The sequence below is a fragment of the Polypterus senegalus genome, chromosome 17, assembly GCF_016835505.1.
Source record: "Polypterus senegalus isolate Bchr_013 chromosome 17, ASM1683550v1, whole genome shotgun sequence".
NCBI classification, from domain to species: domain Eukaryota; kingdom Metazoa; phylum Chordata; class Cladistia; order Polypteriformes; family Polypteridae; genus Polypterus; species Polypterus senegalus.
The window spans coordinates 77,841,351-77,863,300 of NC_053170.1; the positions used below are offsets into that span (position 1 = coordinate 77,841,351).

General features: G+C 38.7%; 1 protein-coding gene across 1 annotated transcript in view; it reads left to right on the plus strand.

Moving 5' to 3' along the window:
- Positions 1-8,625, plus strand: part of rnf19b (ring finger protein 19B) — a 43,708-nt gene extending 35,083 nt beyond the window's left edge. The window contains exons 9-10 of the mRNA XM_039739401.1: positions 2,196-2,327; positions 6,378-8,625. Of these exons, the coding sequence (XP_039595335.1) occupies positions 2,196-2,327; positions 6,378-6,792 (547 nt within the window). The 3' untranslated portion in view covers positions 6,793-8,625. The remainder of the gene's footprint in view (positions 1-2,195; positions 2,328-6,377) is intronic.
- Positions 8,626-21,950: the final 13,325 nt, after the last annotated feature.

A 21,950-nucleotide genomic window follows, 5' to 3' on the forward strand; every position in this document is an offset into this window, starting at 1 on the left:
TAGATATATATATATAGATATATATATAGATATATATAGATATATAGAGATATATAGATATATATAGATATATATATAGAGATATAAACTATTTGCCCCCTTCCTGATTTCTTATTCTTCTGCATGTTTGTCACACAAAATGTTTCTGATCATCAAACACATTTAACCATTAGTCAAATATAACACAAGTAAACACAAAATGCAGTTTTTAAATGATGGTTTTATTATTTAGGGAGAAAAAAATCCAAACCTACATGGCCCTGTGTGAAAAAGTAATTGCCCCCTGAACCTAATAACTGGTTGGGCCACCCTTAGCAGCAATAACTGCAATCAAGCGTTTGCGATAACTTGCAGTGAGTCTTTACAGCTCTGGAGGAATTCTGGCCCACTCATCTTTGCAGAATTGTTGTAATTCAGCTTTATTTGAGGGTTTTCTAGCATGAACCGCCTTTTTATGGTCATGCCATAGCATCTCAATTGGATTCAGGTCAGGACTTTGACTAGGCCACTCCAAAGTCTTCATTTTGTTTTTCTTCAGCCATTCAGAGGTGGATTTGCTGGTGTGTTTTGGGTCATTGTCCTGTTGCAGCACCCAAGATCGCTTCAGCTTGAGTTGACAAACAGATGATCCAGACATTCTCCTTCAGGATTTTTTGGTAGACAGTAGAATTCATGGTTCCATCTATCACAGCAAGCCTTCCAAGTCTGAAGCAGCAAAACAACCCCAGACCATCACACTACCACCACCATATTTTACTGTTGGTATGATGTTCTTTTTCTGAAATGCTGTGTTCCTTTTATGCCAGATATAACGGGACATTTGCCTTCCAAAAAGTTCAACTTTTGTCTCATCAGTCCACAAGGTATTTTCCCAAAAGTCTTGGCAATCATTGAGATGTTTCTTAGCAAAATTGAGACGAGCCCTAATGTTCTTTTGCTTAACAGTGGTTTGCGCCTTGAAATCTGCCATTCAGGCCGTTTTTGCCCAGTCTCTTTCTTATGGTGGAGTCGTGAACACTGACCATAATTGAGGCAAGTGAGGCCTGCAGTTCTTTAGACGTTGTCCTGTGGTCTTTTGTGACATCTCGGATGAGTCGTCTCTGTGCTCTTGGGGCAATTTTGGTCGGCCGGCCACTCCTGGGAAGGTTCACCACTGTTCCATGTTTTTGCCATTTGTGAAAAATGGCTCTAACTGTGGTTCGCTGGAGTCCCAAAGCTTTAGAAATGACTTTATAACCTTTACCAGACTGATAGATCTCAATTAATTCTGTTCTCATTTATTCCTGAATTTCTTTGGATCTTGGCATGATGTCTAGCTTTTGAGGTGCTTTTGGTCTACTTCTCTGTGTCAAGCAGCTCCTATTTAAGTGATTTCTTGATTGAAACAGGTGTGGCAGTAATCAGGCCTGGGGATGGCTACGGAAATTGAACTCAGGTGTGATACACCACAGTTAGGTTATTTTTAACAAGGGGCAATTACTTTTTCACACAGGGCCATGTAGGTTTGGATTTTTTCTCCCTAAATAATAAAACCATTATTTAAAAACTGCATTTTGTGTTTACTTGTGTTATATTTGACTAATGGTTAAATGTGTTTGATGATCAGAAACATTTTGTGTGACAAACATGCAAAAGAATAAGAAATCAGAAAGGGGGCAAATAGTTTTTCACACCACTGTATATATGTGTATATATATATATATATATATATATATATATATATATATATATATATATATATATATATATACACACACTATAGAGATATAGATATAGATATATATATATATATATATATACACACTATAGATATATAGATATAGATAGATATAGATATATAGAGAGAGATAGATATGACAGCAACACTCATGTCAATGACAAAACAATTACATTAACAATCATGTTACGTTATTTTTAAAATTTTTCCTTTTCTTTTTCATAACTTCTTTAACACACTACTTCTCCGCTGCGAAGCGCGGGTATTCTGCTAATATATAATAGTGTGTGTGAAGTTACCTCAACAAAATGAAGAAGATGCTGCAACTGTAGAACACTGAGACTAAGAGACTAAAATCCAAAGATGCAGTTAGGTTTGTTTTATATTTTGCTTGGGGAGAGTGACAGATCATCTTAGCACATAATACACCAAAAAAGCTGCTGAACTGTTATTTTTTTATTTATTTGTTCTTTTGCAGGCTAGAGGTGCAGGCAGATTTCCAGAAAGAAACCTTCCATAAAGACACTGTAAGTCTGAGTACCATCAGTGATAATGCAAGCACTCGTGCAATGGCAGGATCCATCATCAGCTCTTACAACCCTCACGAAAGGTAAGATGCTTTGTTGATTTTACCACCTAACTCCTATGAAACAAAAGAGTGCACTAGAAAAAAAAGACAATCCCTGGCACAATTCCAAAATTCAGTTTCGTGAGATATTGAACCAATAATTTTGACTTTGTCAGTAGCAGCAATGACTGTTAGCATTAGAATCCCTGAAGCCTATGGAAAAACTTTCTGCTTTATGTATGTGTTCAGCATTTCTTGCCACGCATTTCCTTTCATACTACACTTACCCAGATCTTTGTAGACATGGAACACACATGAAATGCATGTATTCCAAATAACGATATACTGTATTATTGACCCTGTATAACTCCAGGCACCTCACACACAGATAAGGAGCTTTGGCTTGAACTGGGAGATTGTTTTGCCTGAGTTAAGCTCCAACAAGGTGGGGATGGGATAGCGGGCTGCTTGTGCTGATGGACGCATTTACAAAACAAAAGATGCTTATGGAGAGGTGAAAAGGAATTTAAGGTAGTCCGGAATTACGACTTTTTTCGTAGGCTTCAGGGATTCTAGTATTAAAAACTTTTTTACACTAAGCTCATTCATAACCAGATGCAGAGAAGCCTTACATTCTATATTAAATTGTTAACATTGGTATCTTTATAATTAAACTATAGACTACAAGTATTACCTATTCATTTTTTAATTGTGAAATTCTGTAAGCATATTGTTCAATGACCTTTATGGTAGAAATTTTACATCTTATTAAAGAAAGAAGCATCATCTTACAGGACAAATCGGGGGAAAAATGCCTTAGAGGGAGCATTCTTCAAAATCAGTCTGTTACAGCATGGTCAGAATGATCAGAGAAACAAAGAATCGAGATTAGTTTTAGAAACTATTGAATTTAAATACAGTATAAATCAATGCATACATTTTACTCAGGTTGGTTCATTAGTTTACACCCAAGTGACTTCTATAAAATAAAAGTCTTATATTCTGGTTCTTCTTATACCTTTTGAGTTGAGCCACCCCCCTTGAAATTTCTGTGCATATAACAACTGTCCATTCTGGTTGTTTTACAGAATATCTGTGGATTTCTTAGTCAACTTTCAGTACATTTTGTTATTCACTTTATATGGTTTACTGATATCCCTGCAAAGGCTTCTGACATCTTTTAACCCTTTATACTATTTTAAGATGAATGCTATGCTACCCTAAAATTATTCTTCCACACATTCAAGTACAAAAATAAAATTCCTTTAAAATATCTGCAGCACTTTTTTAATAATATATGTAAAGAAAATATTTATACATTGTATACATGGCAAAAAAATAACATGCTCCTCATAATTTTGATCTGTCCTGTTAATTTCTTCTATAAAGTACTTGTATGAAAGCTTAATTTAAAAAAGTATATTTCAACATTTATCTAATAAAAATAGATTTTTTCACACATTATTTCAATTAATTGTTATTGCCAGTTAAACATAGGCACTTGCAGGTTTGCCGAGCACCACACTAAGTACACGTGAACAAAGCAATATGCAGGAATACCCTGTGGTACAACAGCTCTGGGAAAGGACCAGTGATTACATACAGGTTTGAGCAGATGTGCCAGCCTTCCACTCTCTCCCCCAAGACACAGTAAGGGCCCATTTAAACTTGACATGTCAAGTTTGATGTTGTCTTGGCGCTGTGCCAGAGGCTGTGAGTGATTGTATAGTGCCATTCTGGGGACCTTGCCAAACCATAAAATTGGTGGTAGTTATAAGTGGTGTGCACAGAATGCAGGGAATTAATAATTCCAAGCTGAAAGGCTAAGAGGGAGTATAAATTGTTATTTCTTAATAAAAAAATAAAATCTTAGATTTGAAAAGTGTCAAGCATTAAGCATTCACACAATAAAGCAGAAAGAAGATGATTTTTTTGGAATTGTTAGTGCAGCTAGTGCTAGAGATGCTTTAAAGTATACAGGAGGATGTACATAGATTATAAGCAAATGCTACACAATCTTATATAAAAGACTGAAGTATCAGTGGATTTTAGTGTAAATTATTATTTTAGTATAAATTATGTATAAATTTTCAGATTTACATTTATTACCATATGTATTTCCACTAGATGCCTGGCTTTTTCATGATCACTGGACAAGATTATAATCAGTATGCTGGTTGTGTTTGCAAGCAATACCAAGCCAGGTGAAGGGGCAGAAAATGCAGAATCAGCTAAATTGTTACAGTAGGACTTTGACAGTAGACTTTGGGTAGCTTTGTTGCAGATGAAATTTAATATGAGTAAATGTAGGTATTATACAGTATATAGGAAGGAGAAATGTTAGATTTGAATACACAATGGGAGAATCATAGACACATTTGAATAGATTACTAAGTAGTACAGTGGAGAGTAGGAGTATGGATCTTTAAATCTCAATGATGTTCTGGAACATCTAGGCAAATAGAATGGATGAGCTTGTTGAGCCGAATAGTACAGTTGTAATGATAACAGACCAAAGTTCTAATCGCTAACATAAAGTAAACATTTTTATCCATAACCTGTTCTTTTGAAAAAGATGAGAGGTGTTGCTTTCACTTCTAAGGCTACAAGTTTCGGTACAGGCAGTCCCCGGGTTACGTACGAGATAGGGACTGTAGGATTGTTCTGAAGTTGAATTTGTATGTAAGTCGGAACAGGTACATTATTTTAATAAATGTTATTATTGACCGACTGTAACCAAGTGCTCTGCCAATGAATGATAGAGTTTCTCCTCTCTCTGACCTTTTTATTATTTCCACTTTATTTTCCGTGGTGGTGGTTTTTATCTTCTTTACTGCATCACCAGCACTTGCATCAGATTTGTGTTTCAGAGACATTGTTGAAGAGTGAAGACAAAAGGTTAAGATGCACAGCACTGTACATGCTATCACAGCAGGAAGGCACCCTTCGTCAGCACGTCTGGTGTACTGACGATAAACAACTTCCTGCTATGTACGTAACCGTACAAGCAAGCTTGCTGTTGAGAATGAATGGGGGTGGCGAGGGGCGGTTCACCACCCGCCCACCACACAGTCACCTCCACTTGCATACAGTATGCTGCCTGCAACGTCCGCCCACCGAGAACGAACAGGGTGGGGCCAAAGGTGGGTAGTGAATTGCCCACCACCACCCCCATTCAATAGGCGGCCACCCAAGACACACTACAATGCTGCCCCCTGCCGCCCTATTCATCCTCAATGGCTTCTGTTCAGCCACAACCGTGTCACTGCTTGCAACATCACCAGCCACCTCTCGAGAACAAACTTGGCAGCCTTTCAAGGGATACTGCAAGGCTCTGTAGTGGGTGGACAGTGAAACGCCCCCCTTCGCCCCATCAAGCCTCCTTCCTGCTCACGGTGACTATGACCCGGGTTACTACTTGCCGTGCACCCAACTGCCCACTGAGAATGAATAGGGTGCGGCCACCACTGCCCCATTCATCAGAGTCGCCCAAGGGACACTACACTGCGCGAGCAGCGAAATCATCCCCCTCCAACCACCGCTTGCAGCATCCCCAGGCTGAAAATGATGGAGTTGCAGTTACTGAAGTGCCTGCGTCGTGTTCCTCAGACAAATGAAGGAGCAGCTGCGGCCCCGTTCTTATGTCGGATGTCCGTAACTCGGGGACTACCAAATAATCTACAAATAATCTCGGGGAATATCAAATAATCAATCTAGCATCTGCATAACAGACTTTAATGCTGACTATTTTATTCCTCTTTCTTCTAGGTATAAGTGATTTTAGTTTGCACATTAAAATTATCCGTCCATCCATCCATTTTTCCAGCCCGTTGAATCCGAACACCGGTTCACAGGGATCTGCTGGAGCCAATCCCAGCCAACACAGGGCACAAGGCAGGAACCAATCCTGGGCAGGGCGCCAACCCACCGTAGACATTAAAATTATTTGATTTGAAAATTTAGAAGCTAGTGGCCTTATTTTGAGCACAATTTTTTTCCATTCAAAATTTTAAATTTGATAGCTAAAAATGTTTTTAATGCATGCATCCATCCCAGATTCTACCTGAAGGATATCTTTGCTTTTCTTTTCAGAGACTGCACTAATCTGGAAATTCAAGTGGATATTGAGACAAAACCAAGCCATTTGCGGTTGGCTAGTGGAAGTAGCATTGAAGATTTGACACAGACCCGCCCATTACTTGCTATGGCTCTTAATGCAGGATTTGAACTAGGAGATGCTGGTTCTGCAGGAGGAATGGATCATGGCAAAGAATGCTCTATCCACCAACCTGGAGATGTTACTTTAGCACAACCTGAGAGCATCCGCAGTGACCTAGAGACCTCAGATACTCAATCAGATGATATTCCAGACCTTACTTCAGATGAATGTGATGTGACTTATCCCAGAGCATGCTGGAATACACTTCCCAGGGCACCTAAAATGTGCACCCCGACTCTGGACTGTCACAGTCTGCACAACTCTGAAAACAGTATTCTTTATCGGTGATACTCAACAACCAAAATTTGCCTTTTGACTATCAATGTATGTACAGGCACTTTCAGTAGTGGTGAGAGTAACCAAATTAAGAGATATCTTTACTTCTTTGAGCCTAAAACTGTAGTTTGTCAGAAGGGTTATTCCTGTTTAGGTAGTTAATGACTGACACATTTACAGTGTAGGTGTGTGAACTGAGTGTGAGTGTGTAAGTAGTATCAATCAGTTTTTTTCAGGTGATTCCTCTAAGTTATTTTAGAGGAAATCATGCCTGCATTTTTATTCTATTTGGTTTCAATAAGCAGTGTTGTTTTTGCATGACTGCATATCTTGACAACCAACTATGTGTGTTTGAAGAACTGCTTCATCTCCCTGATCAGTATAAATGAAACGGCATGTAGTAGAGTGGTTATTCTACTGGAGAGGCTTCCCTTTAATCTGTATAACTTTGTTTTCATCCATGGAAACATGTCATTATAAAGATCCTACAAAGTTCCTAAAAATTCACATTGTGTACAGATGTGATTGTAATTTAGAGAACAAAAATACAGCTAATAAAAGTGTTCTTCTAAGTTGAGGTAATGCAGGAAATACAGGGCTCATGCAGGCATATTGTAAAGTAAATGTGCGTTATTGTGCAATTTTTAATCATTATAGGGTGTGTAGATAATATTGACACCCCTATTGTGATTGACTAAATATTTATTTTTTGTTTGTGTGCAGTTATTTCAACTACAGATGTCAGAGAAGCAGACTATATCCATCTTTTGTTGTATAAAAAGATTATTATATGTATTTGTTAGATGACTTATGTTTAAAGCTTTTGCTACAGATTTGCTGCAGATCTACATGAGGAAGCCTTGCTTGAAAAGAATGTATTAAACAGCCATAATCTAATGATGAGGTGTGTGTTGTGCTAGAGGTGTCAAGGATAATTCACCAGGCCAAATGTTATGATTGCATTCTTGCAATTTAAAAATTAAAATCAGTTTATACATAAACTCATTAGCTCAGCATGATTTATACGAAGAATGAAATCAGTGATATCTTACTGAAAACACAGCAGCTTGCATATTCAATGGGTAAACCACACAAGTCCAAATGTCCCCAGCCTTCAACCTCCCTGTCCCATGGACATTATCTGTTGATTCTAGACTGTGGCCTTTCTCATCTTGGGATATTTGCTGCACTGAAATATGAGAAAGAACTCTTTTGTTTAAGGTAAATGAATGTATTCACATGGTGAAATGTTCTGTGTAAGGGGAAATTCAAATTTTGTGTTAACATATTGGGATGTTATTTATGTCCTGCTATTCAGTACAGAAGGTGTAAAACAAAAACTATTGACGGACATTTATGTTTTAGCAATTTTAAGACCCTGAAGATGATGAATCCTTCATAATATTTTTCTTCAACTGCCTATAACTGCAGTCTTCAAAGAAAAAAGTGCTGTGAAAACATTTTATGATTGTTAGTAATAAGGCATTCTAGCATGTTTCCTCCATGTTGTATATATTAATCTGCTATTCACTGAGGCAAAGGGCTTGAATGTACTTCATGTGCCTACCTCTCTGTGGATGTAATAGCACATTTCAAACCTGAAAGCAAATATGCTTAATGTGCTCTCAGGGCAATAGCACTTCTTGGTGCTTTAGTAGTGGGGTTGGTGTACAACTGTGTATTGATAACTGGGAAAAGTGCACAAAGACTTTTTGTCCTCGCCTAAATTAGATGATTATGTTTTTATTGAAGGGAAAAATTGTTGGATATTGAGATAGATTGGTTAAGTTTGTTTAACTTTGCAACAAACAAGCTAATGCTAATAAATAAGTAATACAACATAAATGATTGCAGTAGTGTTATGTGCATTAAACACACTTTCAGCCACCCAGACATTATTACTAACACTTTAATGATGTACCTGAAAGTTTCTTCTGTCTCCTGAAGGTGTTTGTGGAACTCAATCTCTGCCTTAAAATGCTTTGATGCAGCTTGTAGTATGCTCATAATTGGCAAGGTCATAAAAGATTTATCATATGCAGTTAAACTTATTTCATTTTCTGAATTAGGACTGAGGAAGTTAATCTCTTGTCAGTGTGCTGTTTCTGTTACACACTTGGGAAAGTTAAATAATAAAAAAAAGAAGTTTTTAAAAAAAAGTTCACACTTAATTAGTTTTTATTGGTTCTTTCTTTTTATTATTCTAAATAATTTATTGTAATTGTAAAATTGTCAAAATACCATAGCACTTGTAATTCTAGTTTGTTCTTACCCTATCTTCACTTTTCTATGATAAAACTTTGCTCTGTAAGGTGTTGGAGTCAAGCTGGCCTGTATTACAACTCTTTTAACTAATAGTATGGAAGAATCTAAACTTTTCTTTAAGTTGGAAGCATTGCAAATATTACAACTTGTAATATGTGTACACATTTTCTGATAAATGAATGGTGTCTTTGCAGAGGATAGTACAAAAGAAAATTATTTTAAAAATAATATAGCATATTTTTCCTTATGTTGCAACAAATACATTTAAATTTCTTATATTTGAGGTGTACAGTGAATGTTTTTTTTTTCTCAAGCTTTGCAATCTAGCGGCCCTTTCAAGAAAACTAAACAATATTATATTGAGTCGAACTGTGATACAGTAAGTGTAATTCTGATAATGTGCTGGGATTGGCTCCAGCAGACTCCCGTGACTCTGAGGTTAGGATATAGCTGGTTGGATAATGGATGGATGGAATATATTATGCCATTGTCATTATTGTCCTTTTTTACATTTTCATTTCCATCTTCTGTAAACCCATTTCAATATTTAACTATGATCTCTCATAACCAAAAAAATTGTCTCTCTAACTCGCTATCATTTCCTGTTTTGCTTGATTTGAATTTGCATTATTTGCCATAATTACATCCTGTGCCCCATAATTAATGGTACGAATAAAACACGAAAATGAATATTAAAAGAAAGTATTGAGGTACATACACATTTTAAACTAATGAGAGCGGCATTGTGGAAGAAGTTAGTCCAGTAGTTTTGTACTTTCCATCACCAAGCACTGTACTACCGCACTAAACAAGATTCAGTAAAAATCAAACATGAGGATGGAAGCAAATCTGAAAATTTATAAGAAAATGTAAGGCAAAATGCAAACATAAAGAAAGGGGATAACTCCAGTACATTTGAATAGTACCAAGGCAACCTAGGGAATAGGAGTGGATTGATGCATTGTATAAAAGCCTAATGGCAGAAATGTTACAGGTACTTTAATGTACCAAAGAAATTTGGTAAATGGATAATTGGTGTTTTTGAAACACATATGTGTGCTTTCAAAAATGGTATTTCAGTAACAAATTTGGTTATGGACATTGAGACAGAGTTCACTGGACCTTATTTTGTTTATATCCAGTTCTTTAGGAATTGCAAGATACTGATTAGAGCACCATCCAGGCCAGTCATGTGATCTTAACTCGCAGGCTGTTGTTTATCCATTTTTTTTTTTCCTGAAGCTGCTACCCATAATCCTTGTTATGGAGCATCCATTAAATTTAGTCATGATGCAGACCTTAAATTACTTGATAACCAAAAAATAAGGTGTATAATTAGAGAGAAGGATAATAATAATAAATTTTATTTATATAGCACCTTTCCAATGCTCAAGGATCAAACCAGACCCTCCACCAGGGGCACCTGTAATAGAAACAGTTCAAATTAAAACAAAAAATATATATCACCAGTTCAGAAAGAAGTATGCAGTTTTAAATTCTGCTTATTGAACATTCGCTCTCTTGGAAATAAAGCTGTTTTGGTAAATGATATTATATTAAGTAGAAAATCTGATCTGATTCTTCTCACTAAAACCTGGCTCATTAATTGTGGCACTCTTCCCCTAGCTAAAGCAATACTAGATGGATACTCATTCCTTCATAAATCTAGAGATTCTGGTCGAGGAGGAGGCCTTGGAATAATTCATTGTAACAAAAGGCAAATCACTTCAAAAAATGTAGGTGACTTATCGTTTGAGGCATTCATCTATATATATATATAATTCACTAAGGCAAGACAACCATACAAAGCACGCTGGAAGGGGCATGGATTCACTAAGCCGCCAACAAGTGAGTCACCTATGGCGCACACAGGAAGGAGCCACGCCCACCAACTCCAAGACCATTGGATACGACAACAACTCCCAGGGCCACGCCCACCAGCTTGGACACGACGACACAGAAAAAATGGCATCATTTATGTTCGTCTGTCGTAGAGGTCACATGCAGTGCAGGTCAGGTTAATGTCATGTACCTCCGAGCTACGTTGACTGTTCATAGAGGCATGTTTCTCGCGGAGGTGAATCGCCATATGCAGCGTGTGAAACGGTTTGCGAGGGGTATCCCATGGGATCCTTAAAACAATCCTTTAAAACTGAGGTTAAAGCACAATGAAGGAATCAGTCTTTAAAAACCAATAAGCCCTGTGCCTCTGTTTCATTACCGTCTCACCTGCTTCACCAATGCAGGCCCTGCAACAGTCGAGATGCTCTGTCAGCCGCTGACCTTCTCTGTGCCTGACCGGTTCACACAGAGGCAGCGCAAGAGAAAGCCGCTCCAGAGACAGACAGAGGCACACACACAGGCAGCTGGTGGGCGGCTCTCCGTGAGTTTCTCTTGCGAGCGGACACATAACCAGGCGGTGTGTATGCTTCCAGAACGAGGCTGGACGCAGCTTGCGACCGGGCACATGAGCAGGCAGTGTGTATGCTTCGAGTGCAAGGGTGGATGCGACAGGACCATCTAGGAAAAATCATGTCGCGGATGTGATTCGCTGTATGCAGTGTGTAAAACAGTTTGTTTGGCGCAGATGTGAATCCCTGTATGCGGCATGTAAAGCAGTTTGCGAGGGGTGTCCCTGTGTCTTTCCAGAAGTGTTCAACCATCAATAAATAATTATGTGGCGTTTGTTATGCCGCGGGTTCACTATTGTGTTGTATTTTGCTCTCTCCAGAGTTCTATCTTTTCATTCACTTACTGTTGTATTCTCACACTAACCTGTTTTAGACAACCGTGTCTTTCCAGAAGTGTTTACCATTCAATAAATAATTATGCATGAGATTGAGCGTGTGTCTAGGCGTGGGTAAGCCGTTGAATCCCATTCGGGCTGCAAACCGTGGAATTGCCACTAAGTGCGACCCATACGCTCCCACTGTTTTTGTCCCTACCCTTTGTACACACCCCCCTCCCACATGTTGACTGTTAATAGAGGCATGTTTCTCATGGAGGTGAATCGCCATATGCAGCGTGTAAAACTGTTTGCGAGGGGTATTCCATGGGATCATTGAAACATTCCTTTACAACTGAGGTTAAAACACAATGAAGTGAGTAGTCTTTAAAAAACGAGTTTTCGGTTTCGACGCACGACCGCGTGCAGCATAGCAAAGTGTTGTACACGCTACAAATAGCAATTCGCATCCGCGACAAACATGCGTCTTCTGCACTTTGTACACACCCCCCTCCCACCTCGCTACACCGCACGGACGATTGTGTGTTGGTTCGTTCCGTGCATTGTTACAATGTTGCTTTTCTTGCTGATTTATTACATTACCGATTTTGCAAATGTTAAATTTTTCTCCCTTTACTTAAAAATGATTAAAAAAAACGACCTGATTATGCATCGTGTTCGCTAGTTTTAAATATTAAAACAGATTCCAACACAATTGTAATGCCAATCTACAGACCACCACCACCAACAACATTTATTTATATAGCACGTTTTCATACAAAAAATGTAGCTTAAAGTGCTTTACATATTTAAGAATAGAAACATAAAATACACAGTAAGAAAATAAAATAAGTTAACATTACTGAACATAGAATAAGAGTAAGTTCAGATGGCCAGGGAGGACAGAAAAAACAAAAAAAAACTCCAGATGGCTGGAGAAAAAAAATAAAATCTGCAGGGATTATAGACCATGAGACTGCCCAATCCCCTCTGGGCATTCTACTTCACATAAATGAAACAGTCCTCTTTGTATTTAGGGTTCTCACGGAAGGACTTGAGGATGATGGTCAGGCTTCTGGCTTTTAGTCCATCAATGTTGGAGCATCATGATGCTTTGAGTAGATGGTGGTGGCGCAGGCCGCCACCACAAAGAAACCGGAAAAAGAAACAGAAGAGAGAATAGGAGTTAGTTATTTTAGAGCCAGTTATTATAGTTATTATAATGAATTGAACATACAGAGTATCAGGATTAAATTAAAGTGAAGTTATGAGAAGGCCATGTTAAAGTAATGTGTTTTCAGCTGTTTTTTAAAGTGCTCCACTGTATTACCCTGGCGAATTCCTATTGGCAGGCTATTCCAGATTTTAGGTTCATAACAGCAGAAGGCCGCCTCACCACATCTTTTAAGTTTTGCTTTTGGAATTCTAAGATCCTCATTTGAGGATCTAAGGTTACGATTTGGAATATAGGATGTCAGATATTCCGATATATAAGATGGAGTGAGATTATTTAAGGCTTTATAAACCATAAGCAGAATTTTAAAGTCAATTCTGAAAGACACAGTTAACCAGTGTAGTGACATCAAAACTTGAGAAATGTGTTCGGATTTTCTTTTCCTAGTTAGGATTCTAGCAGCTGCATTCTGCACTTGTTGCAAACGATTAAATTCTTTTTTGGGTAGTCCTGAGAGGAGTGCGTTACAGTAATCCAGTCGACTGAAAACAAAAGCATGAATTAATTTCTCAGCATCTTTCAATGATATAAGAGGTCTAACATTTGCTATGTTTCTTAAGTGAAAAAATGCTGTCCTAGTGGTCTGATGAATATGCGATTTAAAATTCAGGTTGCAGTCAACAGTTACCTCTAAGTTTTTTACTTCCGTCTTGACTTTTAATCCTAATGCATCAAGATTTTTTCTGCTAACCTCATTGTATCCAGTATTGCCAATCACTAAAATTTCAGTTTTCTCTTTATTTAGCTTAAGAAAATTACTATTCATCCATTCAGAAATACTAGTAAGACATTGTGTTAGTGAATCGAGAGAGTCAGTGTCATCAGGTGCTATTGATAAATACAGCTGTGTGTCATCAGCATAGCTGTGGTAACTCATGTTGTGCCCTGAGATAATCTGACCTAACGGAAGCATGTAGATTGAGAAGAGCAGCAGACCCAGGATAGAGCCTTGTGGAACACCATATCGGATATCATGTGTCTTTGAGTTGTAATTACCACAACCTAACAAAGAATTTTCTCCCTGCCAGGTGGGATTCAAACCAATTTAAGACACTGCCAGAGATGCCCAGCCATTGACTAAGGCTATTTATAAGAATATTGTGATCAATGTTGTCAAATGCGGCACTCAGATCTAGGAGGATGAGAACAGATAAATGGCCTTTGTCTGCATTTACCCGCAAGTCATTTACTTCTTTAACGAGTGCAGTTTCTGTGCTGTGATTTATTCTAAAACCTGACTGAAATTTATCAAGAATAGCATGTTTTTTGAGGTGGTCATTTAACTGCATAATGACTGCCTTCTCTAGAATTTTACTTAAGAAGGGCAGGTTAGAGATGGGTCTAAAATTTTCAAAAGCAGAGGCATCAAGATTATTTTTCTTGAGTAGGGGTTTAACTACAGCAGTCTTAAAACAGTCTGGGAAGACCCCCGTATTTAATGACTAATTTACTATGTCAAGAATATTATCAATTAGCATGCCTGATACGTCTTTGAAAAAACATGTTGGTATTGGGTCAAGGATGCAGGTGGAGGGTTTCAGTTGAGAGATTATTTTATGTAAATCAGGTAAATTTATCCTGGTGAAAGAATTTCATTTGTTTATAACGGAGTATTGGGGCTTAGGAGGATCTGCAGTGTTGCGGGGATGTACTATGTTATTTCTAATATTAATTTTTAAACTGTTTTGGAAACAAGGATTTTTATTATGTTTTAAAATTTGATCTTTACAGAGATGCTTTTAGATGCTTTATTTTCTAAAGATGCTTTATTTTTATGTTAAAGCAACTGGTCATTTAACTTGGCTACTGAAAATGTATTTTGTTCACTAATACTTTAGTGTTTAGTTAAGAATTACCTGAATATTTGATAATTAGTTTAAGCAGAAACAATAATTAGCTCTGCTATTTTGTGAGCTATACAAGAGTGCTGAGCTGTTGGCACCTGTTTATGAGGTCATTAGCATGAGCTAAAGCTGCTGATTTTAAAAACATGATTTTAGTTCAATAAACTTCGGACATGCAGAAGAGCGCTTCTTACATCCCTTGCCTCTAGTTAAACAAGCACATCAAAAGCTGATCAAAAAAGAATAAAACAAAGATTTTGACTTATGGCTGATACCTGGAAAAAACAAAACATCTAACAATACCACAATGGTGTTCACACTTTATTTTGCTTTTGTTTTATGGCACTCTGTATTTGACCTATAATACTTTTCTCTTGCCTGTTATGGATCTCTGTCTAATTACCTGAAGTTACAGGAATTGGGAAGTGATGAACTATTTTGGTAACAATATGTGTTAAGGTTTACATAAGAAAGAGTATAAAGGGGAAAAGTGTCACCCTAGGACCCGCCCATGACAAAACAAAAATCATAATTGGGCTTTTCTGTTTTTAACTTTTTAATTAAAAATAGTAAAATGTTTTCTAATTATCACCTGTGTTAATAGAAATAATTTTAGTTTTTTGAGTAGACCGAAAATATCAAAATTTTGTGCTAGTGTAACAATGAGTGCATTTACATGCATGTACAAAACTGGGATAAGGTAGAACCCTGCTTTTTTATAAATCTCCGGTTAAATGCAAAAGTGTATTTACAGAGTTTTCCTTTGTCAAAAGGCTACTATGTTATAGAAATGAGCTAAGCAAAAAATTAAAAATCATCACTGGGCACAGCAAATCCTAAAACACACATGGAATCTGTCCCTCTTCTGCAGTGTGGGATTACTTTTAAAAATAACTTAATTATATTACTATTCTGAATTAAAATCATTACATTTAGCGAAATGAATGAAAACACTGTTACAGTAAGCTCCTGGAGGCTGTCTCCAACCGGTTGTAACAAATAAGAGTTTATAAAGTAAAAATGTTTCGTTATCTCATACGTTTAAAAACAGACGGACCCGTGCAGAGACTCCCCTGCTACCGATGCCGATTCGAAAGAGTAGGCATTTCACAAATGGTCCCTTCTGTACAGTGCATCCAGAAAGTATTCACAGCGCATCACTTTTTCCACATTTTGTTAAGTTACGGCCTTATTCCAAAATGGATAAAATTCATTTTTTTCCTCAGAATTCTACACACAACACCCCATAATGACAAAGTGAAAAAAAGTTTACTTGAGGTTTTTGCAAATTTATTAAAAATAAAAAAACTGAGAAATCACATGTACATAAGAATTCACAGACTTTGCTCAATACTTTGTTGATGCACCTTTGGCAGCAATTACAGCCTCAAGTCTTTTTGAATAGGATGCCACAAGCTTGGCACACCTATTCTTGGCCAGTTTCGTCTATTCCTCTTTGCAGGACCTCTCAAGCTCCATCAGGTTGGATGGGAAGCGTCGATGCACAGCCATTTTAAGATCTCTCCAGAGATGTTCAATCTGATTCAAGTCTGGGATCTGGCTGGGCCACTCGAGGACATTCACAGAGTTGTCCTGAAGACACTCTTTTGATATCTTGGCTGTGTGCTTAGGGGGGTCGTCCTACTGAAAGATGAACCGTCGCTCCAGTCTGAGGTCAAGAGCGTTCTGGAGCAGGTTTTCATCCAAGATGTTTCTGTTCATTGCTGCAGTCATCTTTCCCTTTATCCTGACAAGTCTCCCAGCTCCTGCCGCTGAAAAACATCCCCACAGCATGATACTGCCACCACCATGCTTCACTGTAGGGATGGTATTGGCCTGGTGATGAGCGGTGCCTGGTTTCCTCCAAATGTGAGAAAGAGTTCAATATTTGTCTCATCAGACCAGAGAATTTTGTTTCTCATAGTCTGAGAGTCCTTCAGGTGCCTTTTGGCAAATTCCAGGTGGGCTGCCATTTGCCTTTTACTAAGGAGTGGCTTCCGTCTGGCCACTCTACCATACAGGCCTGATTGGTGGATTTTACACGCACACGAGCGCGCTCACGCTCCTACACACGAGCGCGCTCACGCACGCACTTGAGAATCAACTCAATAGTTGATAATAGTCATACGCTTTCACACTGTCCACCGGATGATCCGACATGAGGTTAAAGATCATGATCTGGTCAGAGCCAGGGCCCCAACAGTTGCCTCTGAGCTGTGAATCGCTCCCAAATGTTTTGCCAAAGAGTGTTTTATAATGCATTTCTGTATCCCCAGAGGTCCGATCTGTTTAAGGCTTTGGCTTTAACTTCCTAGGGACAAATGCCAGCGTTGTTTCGAATCCCACTTCTGGTAAATATTTGTGCTCCGTTCACTCTGGGATTATTTGAGTACAATTCTAACTTTTAGAAAACTGTTCGCCATGCTTTCACAACGTATTTCCTTAGGGGCATCTGATTATTTAAAATGGGAGGTAATGGATGGAACAGGGCTTTTTTTAAGATATACAAAATATACATCCGAGGTCAGATTTTAAGACTTCTCTAACATTCTTTAAAAGGTCCCTGTTGCCTATTATTTAACTGTGTGGGTGATTTTTAAATCCCTTAACTTTAAAAGACACACACATAACCTGTTCTCCCGGACTGAGGATCTGCGCGTGACCGGGCGAGCTTGATGCACACTCCCGTTCTGGGATTAGGGTGGGGGGTTGACAAGCATGCGCTCGCAGAACACAGCAGGGGGGTGGAGGCTGCCAGTTTCCTGGCCTGTGTCAGGCGCTGGCTGTATCTAACGGAGCTCCGGGGCTCATACAGTGTGCAGCTTCCAGCTATAGACGCGTGCCTGCTCGCGGGGCATGCAGGGGTGCTGTCTGCTCCTAGAGTCTCTGTGTAGACAGAGAAAGACGGACAGCTTGTATTTCGAACTACACTCACTTGCCTGTGTGTACGCTTAGAGCTTCAGCCTGAGCATCTCACGTCGAGGCTGTCTGCTCAGCTCAGCAGCTGGACGTTTAGACCTTTCTGTGAAAGGATTTTCAGGGAGATGGAAAAAAAGGATGTTTTGACTTAGATAAAGCAAAGGTTAGATAGATATTTTAAATAATGGTTACATAGATACATGTGGACTTACCCAAAGCAATATAGGCAGGAGCATGTGAGTGTGTGTGTGTATGTCCTCGGAAGAAGTGTGCCAGGAAATGGAGGGGCCAACCAACATGTGCTGCCCTGCCATCAGGGGCTGCCTGACCGGGGGCCGATGCAGGGCCTTCATGCTGGGGACATGGTGGTTGGGATGGCAGGGTCTGGATATAAACTTGCCTGGACATGTCAAGGGTCCTAGGAAGAGGGGGGCCGGGTTCAAGGCGGGGGCAGACATCCATCAAAAGACCCTTGACAGTTTCCTGGCCTATGACGCGATGTCAGTAGCATTTTTAATGATGGAGCTGGTGTGGTGTCTGGACACATAATCACACTGGGGGATTACCACCCTACCCCATAGTTTGCCTGGGCTGCAGGTGAGCAAAGAAGATATGATGCTGGCAATCTGCAAAGCTGAGGTCTGCTCACTATGAAGTCCAAAATCCAGTTCTGTTGGCACAACAGTGTTGAATGCTAAGCTATTGTCTATAGACATACCTCTGCAAGAGCAGCTTTTACATTATCCACATGTGCCAAGATGATATGGAGTATAAGACTTAACTGCTGTACCAGTATGCATCATGGAGATGGTGAAGTGGAGCAAAGTTATGTACTAAGTTAAAATTTAGTAAGAAGTCCGAGTGAGTGTAATTAGTTATAAAATGACACGAAAAGGATGAATAAATAGATAAGCACATTTGAAACATTACAAAAGATTTAAATCATGAAACACACATATATTCCTCCTCTTTCTCATATATATATATATATATATATATATACACACATGCACACACACCCAAACACATATAGTATATATTAATAATCCTGATTTGTAACATGGCATTGTTTGATACAGTGGTTCTCATATTCAGTCCCCAGGGCTGCAGATTTTTGTCCCATCTAATATTTGCTTCCCATCTTGAACTTGCAAGCCAATGGTCTAGGTCTTGAAAGTTAAAGTGATGTATCAAAACACAAAGATCATTATTAACTACAACATAGGGGAGTGAAACCTGTGGGGGGCATTTTAGCACTCAAACCCTGGACACAACCACACACATACAAGTTCCAGGCTGAAATATAAATATATTTTAAATTAATAAAGCACACAATCGCAGTCAGGGCATCCATTTGTGTCCTCCATCCACTATATCTTTTGAGTAGACAAGGAACTACTGAACCAGGTCAGAAAACCAGTCCATCCCCACCTTTCTTTACAGTGGAAATGTAAAGGAAAAGTTGACAAAACTAAAACAAAACATAACAATCTAATTGGTAGAACAGCAGCAACTAGTGGGAACTTTTTTTTACCCTGTATCTCATCAAGATATGAGTGCATATTACCTGAATTAATTACCTGAATATTTGATAATTAGTTTAAGCAGAAACAATAATTAGCTCTGCTATTTTGTGAGCTATACAAGAGTGCTGAGCTGTTGGCACCTGTTTATGAGGTCATTAGCATGAGCTAAAGCTGCTGATTTTAAAAACATGATTTTAGTTCAATAAACTTCGGACATGCAGAAGAGCGCTTCTTACATCCCTTGCCTCTAGTTAAACAAGCACATCAAAAGCTGATCAAAAAAGAATAAAACAAAGATTTTGACTTATGGCTGATACCTGGAAAAAACAAAACATCTAACAATACCACAATGGTGTTCACACTTTATTTTGCTTTTGTTTTATGGCACTCTGTATTTGACCTATAATACTTTTCTCTTGCCTGTTATGGATCTCTGTCTAATTACCTGAAGTTACAGGAATTGGGAAGTGATGAACTATTTTGGTAACAATATGTGTTAAGGTTTACATAAGAAAGAGTATAAAGGGGAAAAGTGTCACCCTAGGACCCGCCCATGACAAAACAAAAATCATAATTGGGCTTTTCTGTTTTTAACTTTTTAATTAAAAATAGTAAAATGTTTTCTAATTATCACCTGTGTTAATAGAAATAATTTTAGTTTTTTGAGTAGACCGAAAATATCAAAATTTTGTGCTAGTGTAACAATGAGTGCATTTACATGCATGTACAAAACTGGGATAAGGTAGAACCCTGCTTTTTTATAAATCTCCGGTTAAATGCAAAAGTGTATTTACAGAGTTTTCCTTTGTCAAAAGGCTACTATGTTATAGAAATGAGCTAAGCAAAAAATTAAAAATCATCACTGGGCACAGCAAATCCTAAAACACACATGGAATCTGTCCCTCTTCTGCAGTGTGGGATTACTTTTAAAAATAACTTAATTATATTACTATTCTGAATTAAAATCATTACATTTAGCGAAATGAATGAAAACACTGTTACAGTAAGCTCCTGGAGGCTGTCTCCAACCGGTTGTAACAAATAAGAGTTTATAAAGTAAAAATGTTTCGTTATCTCATACGCTTAAAACAGACGGACCGTGCAGAGACTCCCCTGCTACCGATGCCGATTCGAAAGAGTAGGCATTTCACAAATGGTCCCTTCTGTACAGTGCATCCAGAAAGTATTCACAGCGCATCACTTTTTCCACATTTTGTTAAGTTACGGCCTTATTCCAAAATGGATAAAATTCATTTTTTTCCTCAGAATTCTACACACAACACCCCATAATGACAAAGTGAAAAAAAGTTTACTTGAGGTTTTTGCAAATTTATTAAAAATAAAAAAACTGAGAAATCACATGTACATAAGAATTCACAGACTTTGCTCAATACTTTGTTGATGCACCTTTGGCAGCAATTACAGCCTCAAGTCTTTTTGAATAGGATGCCACAAGCTTGGCACACCTATTCTTGGCCAGTTTCGTCTATTCCTCTTTGCAGGACCTCTCAAGCTCCATCAGGTTGGATGGGAAGCGTCGATGCACAGCCATTTTAAGATCTCTCCAGAGATGTTCAATCTGATTCAAGTCTGGGATCTGGCTGGGCCACTCGAGGACATTCACAGAGTTGTCCTGAAGACACTCTTTTGATATCTTGGCTGTGTGCTTAGGGGGGTCGTCCTACTGAAAGATGAACCGTCGCTCCAGTCTGAGGTCAAGAGCGTTCTGGAGCAGGTTTTCATCCAAGATGTTTCTGTTCATTGCTGCAGTCATCTTTCCCTTTATCCTGACAAGTCTCCCAGCTCCTGCCGCTGAAAAACATCCCACAGCATGATACTGCCACCACCATGCTTCACTGTAGGGATGGTATTGGCCTGGTGATGAGCGGTGCCTGGTTTCCTCCAAATGTGAGAAAGAGTTCAATATTTGTCTCATCAGACCAGAGAATTTTGTTTCTCATAGTCTGAGAGTCCTTCAGGTGCCTTTTGGCAAATTCCAGGTGGGCTGCCATTTGCCTTTTACTAAGGAGTGGCTTCCGTCTGGCCACTCTACCATACAGGCCTGATTGGTGGATTTTACACGCACACGAGCGCGCTCACGCTCCTACACAAGCGCTCACGACGCGCTTGAGAATCAACTCAATAGTTGATAATAGTCATACGCTTTCACACTGTCCACCGGATGATCCGACATGAGGTTAAAGATCATGATCTGGTCAGAGCCAGGGCCCCAACAGTTGCCTCTGAGCTGTGAATCGCTCCCAAATGTTTTGCCAAAGAGTGTTTTATAATGCATTTCTGTATCCCCAGAGGTCCGATCTGTTTAAGGCTTTGGCTTTAACTTCCTAGGGACAAATGCCAGCGTTGTTTCGAATCCCACTTCTGGTAAATATTTGTGCTCCGTTCACTCTGGGATTATTTGAGTACAATTCTAACTTTTAGAAAACTGTTCGCCATGCTTTCACAACGTATTTCCTTAGGGGCATCTGATTATTTAAAATGGGAGGTAATGGATGGAACAGGGCTTTTTTTAAGATATACAAAATATACATCCGAGGTCAGATTTTAAGACTTCTCTAACATTCTTTAAAAGGTCCCTGTTGCCTATTATTTAACTGTGTGGGTGATTTTAAATCCCTTAACTTTAAAGACACACA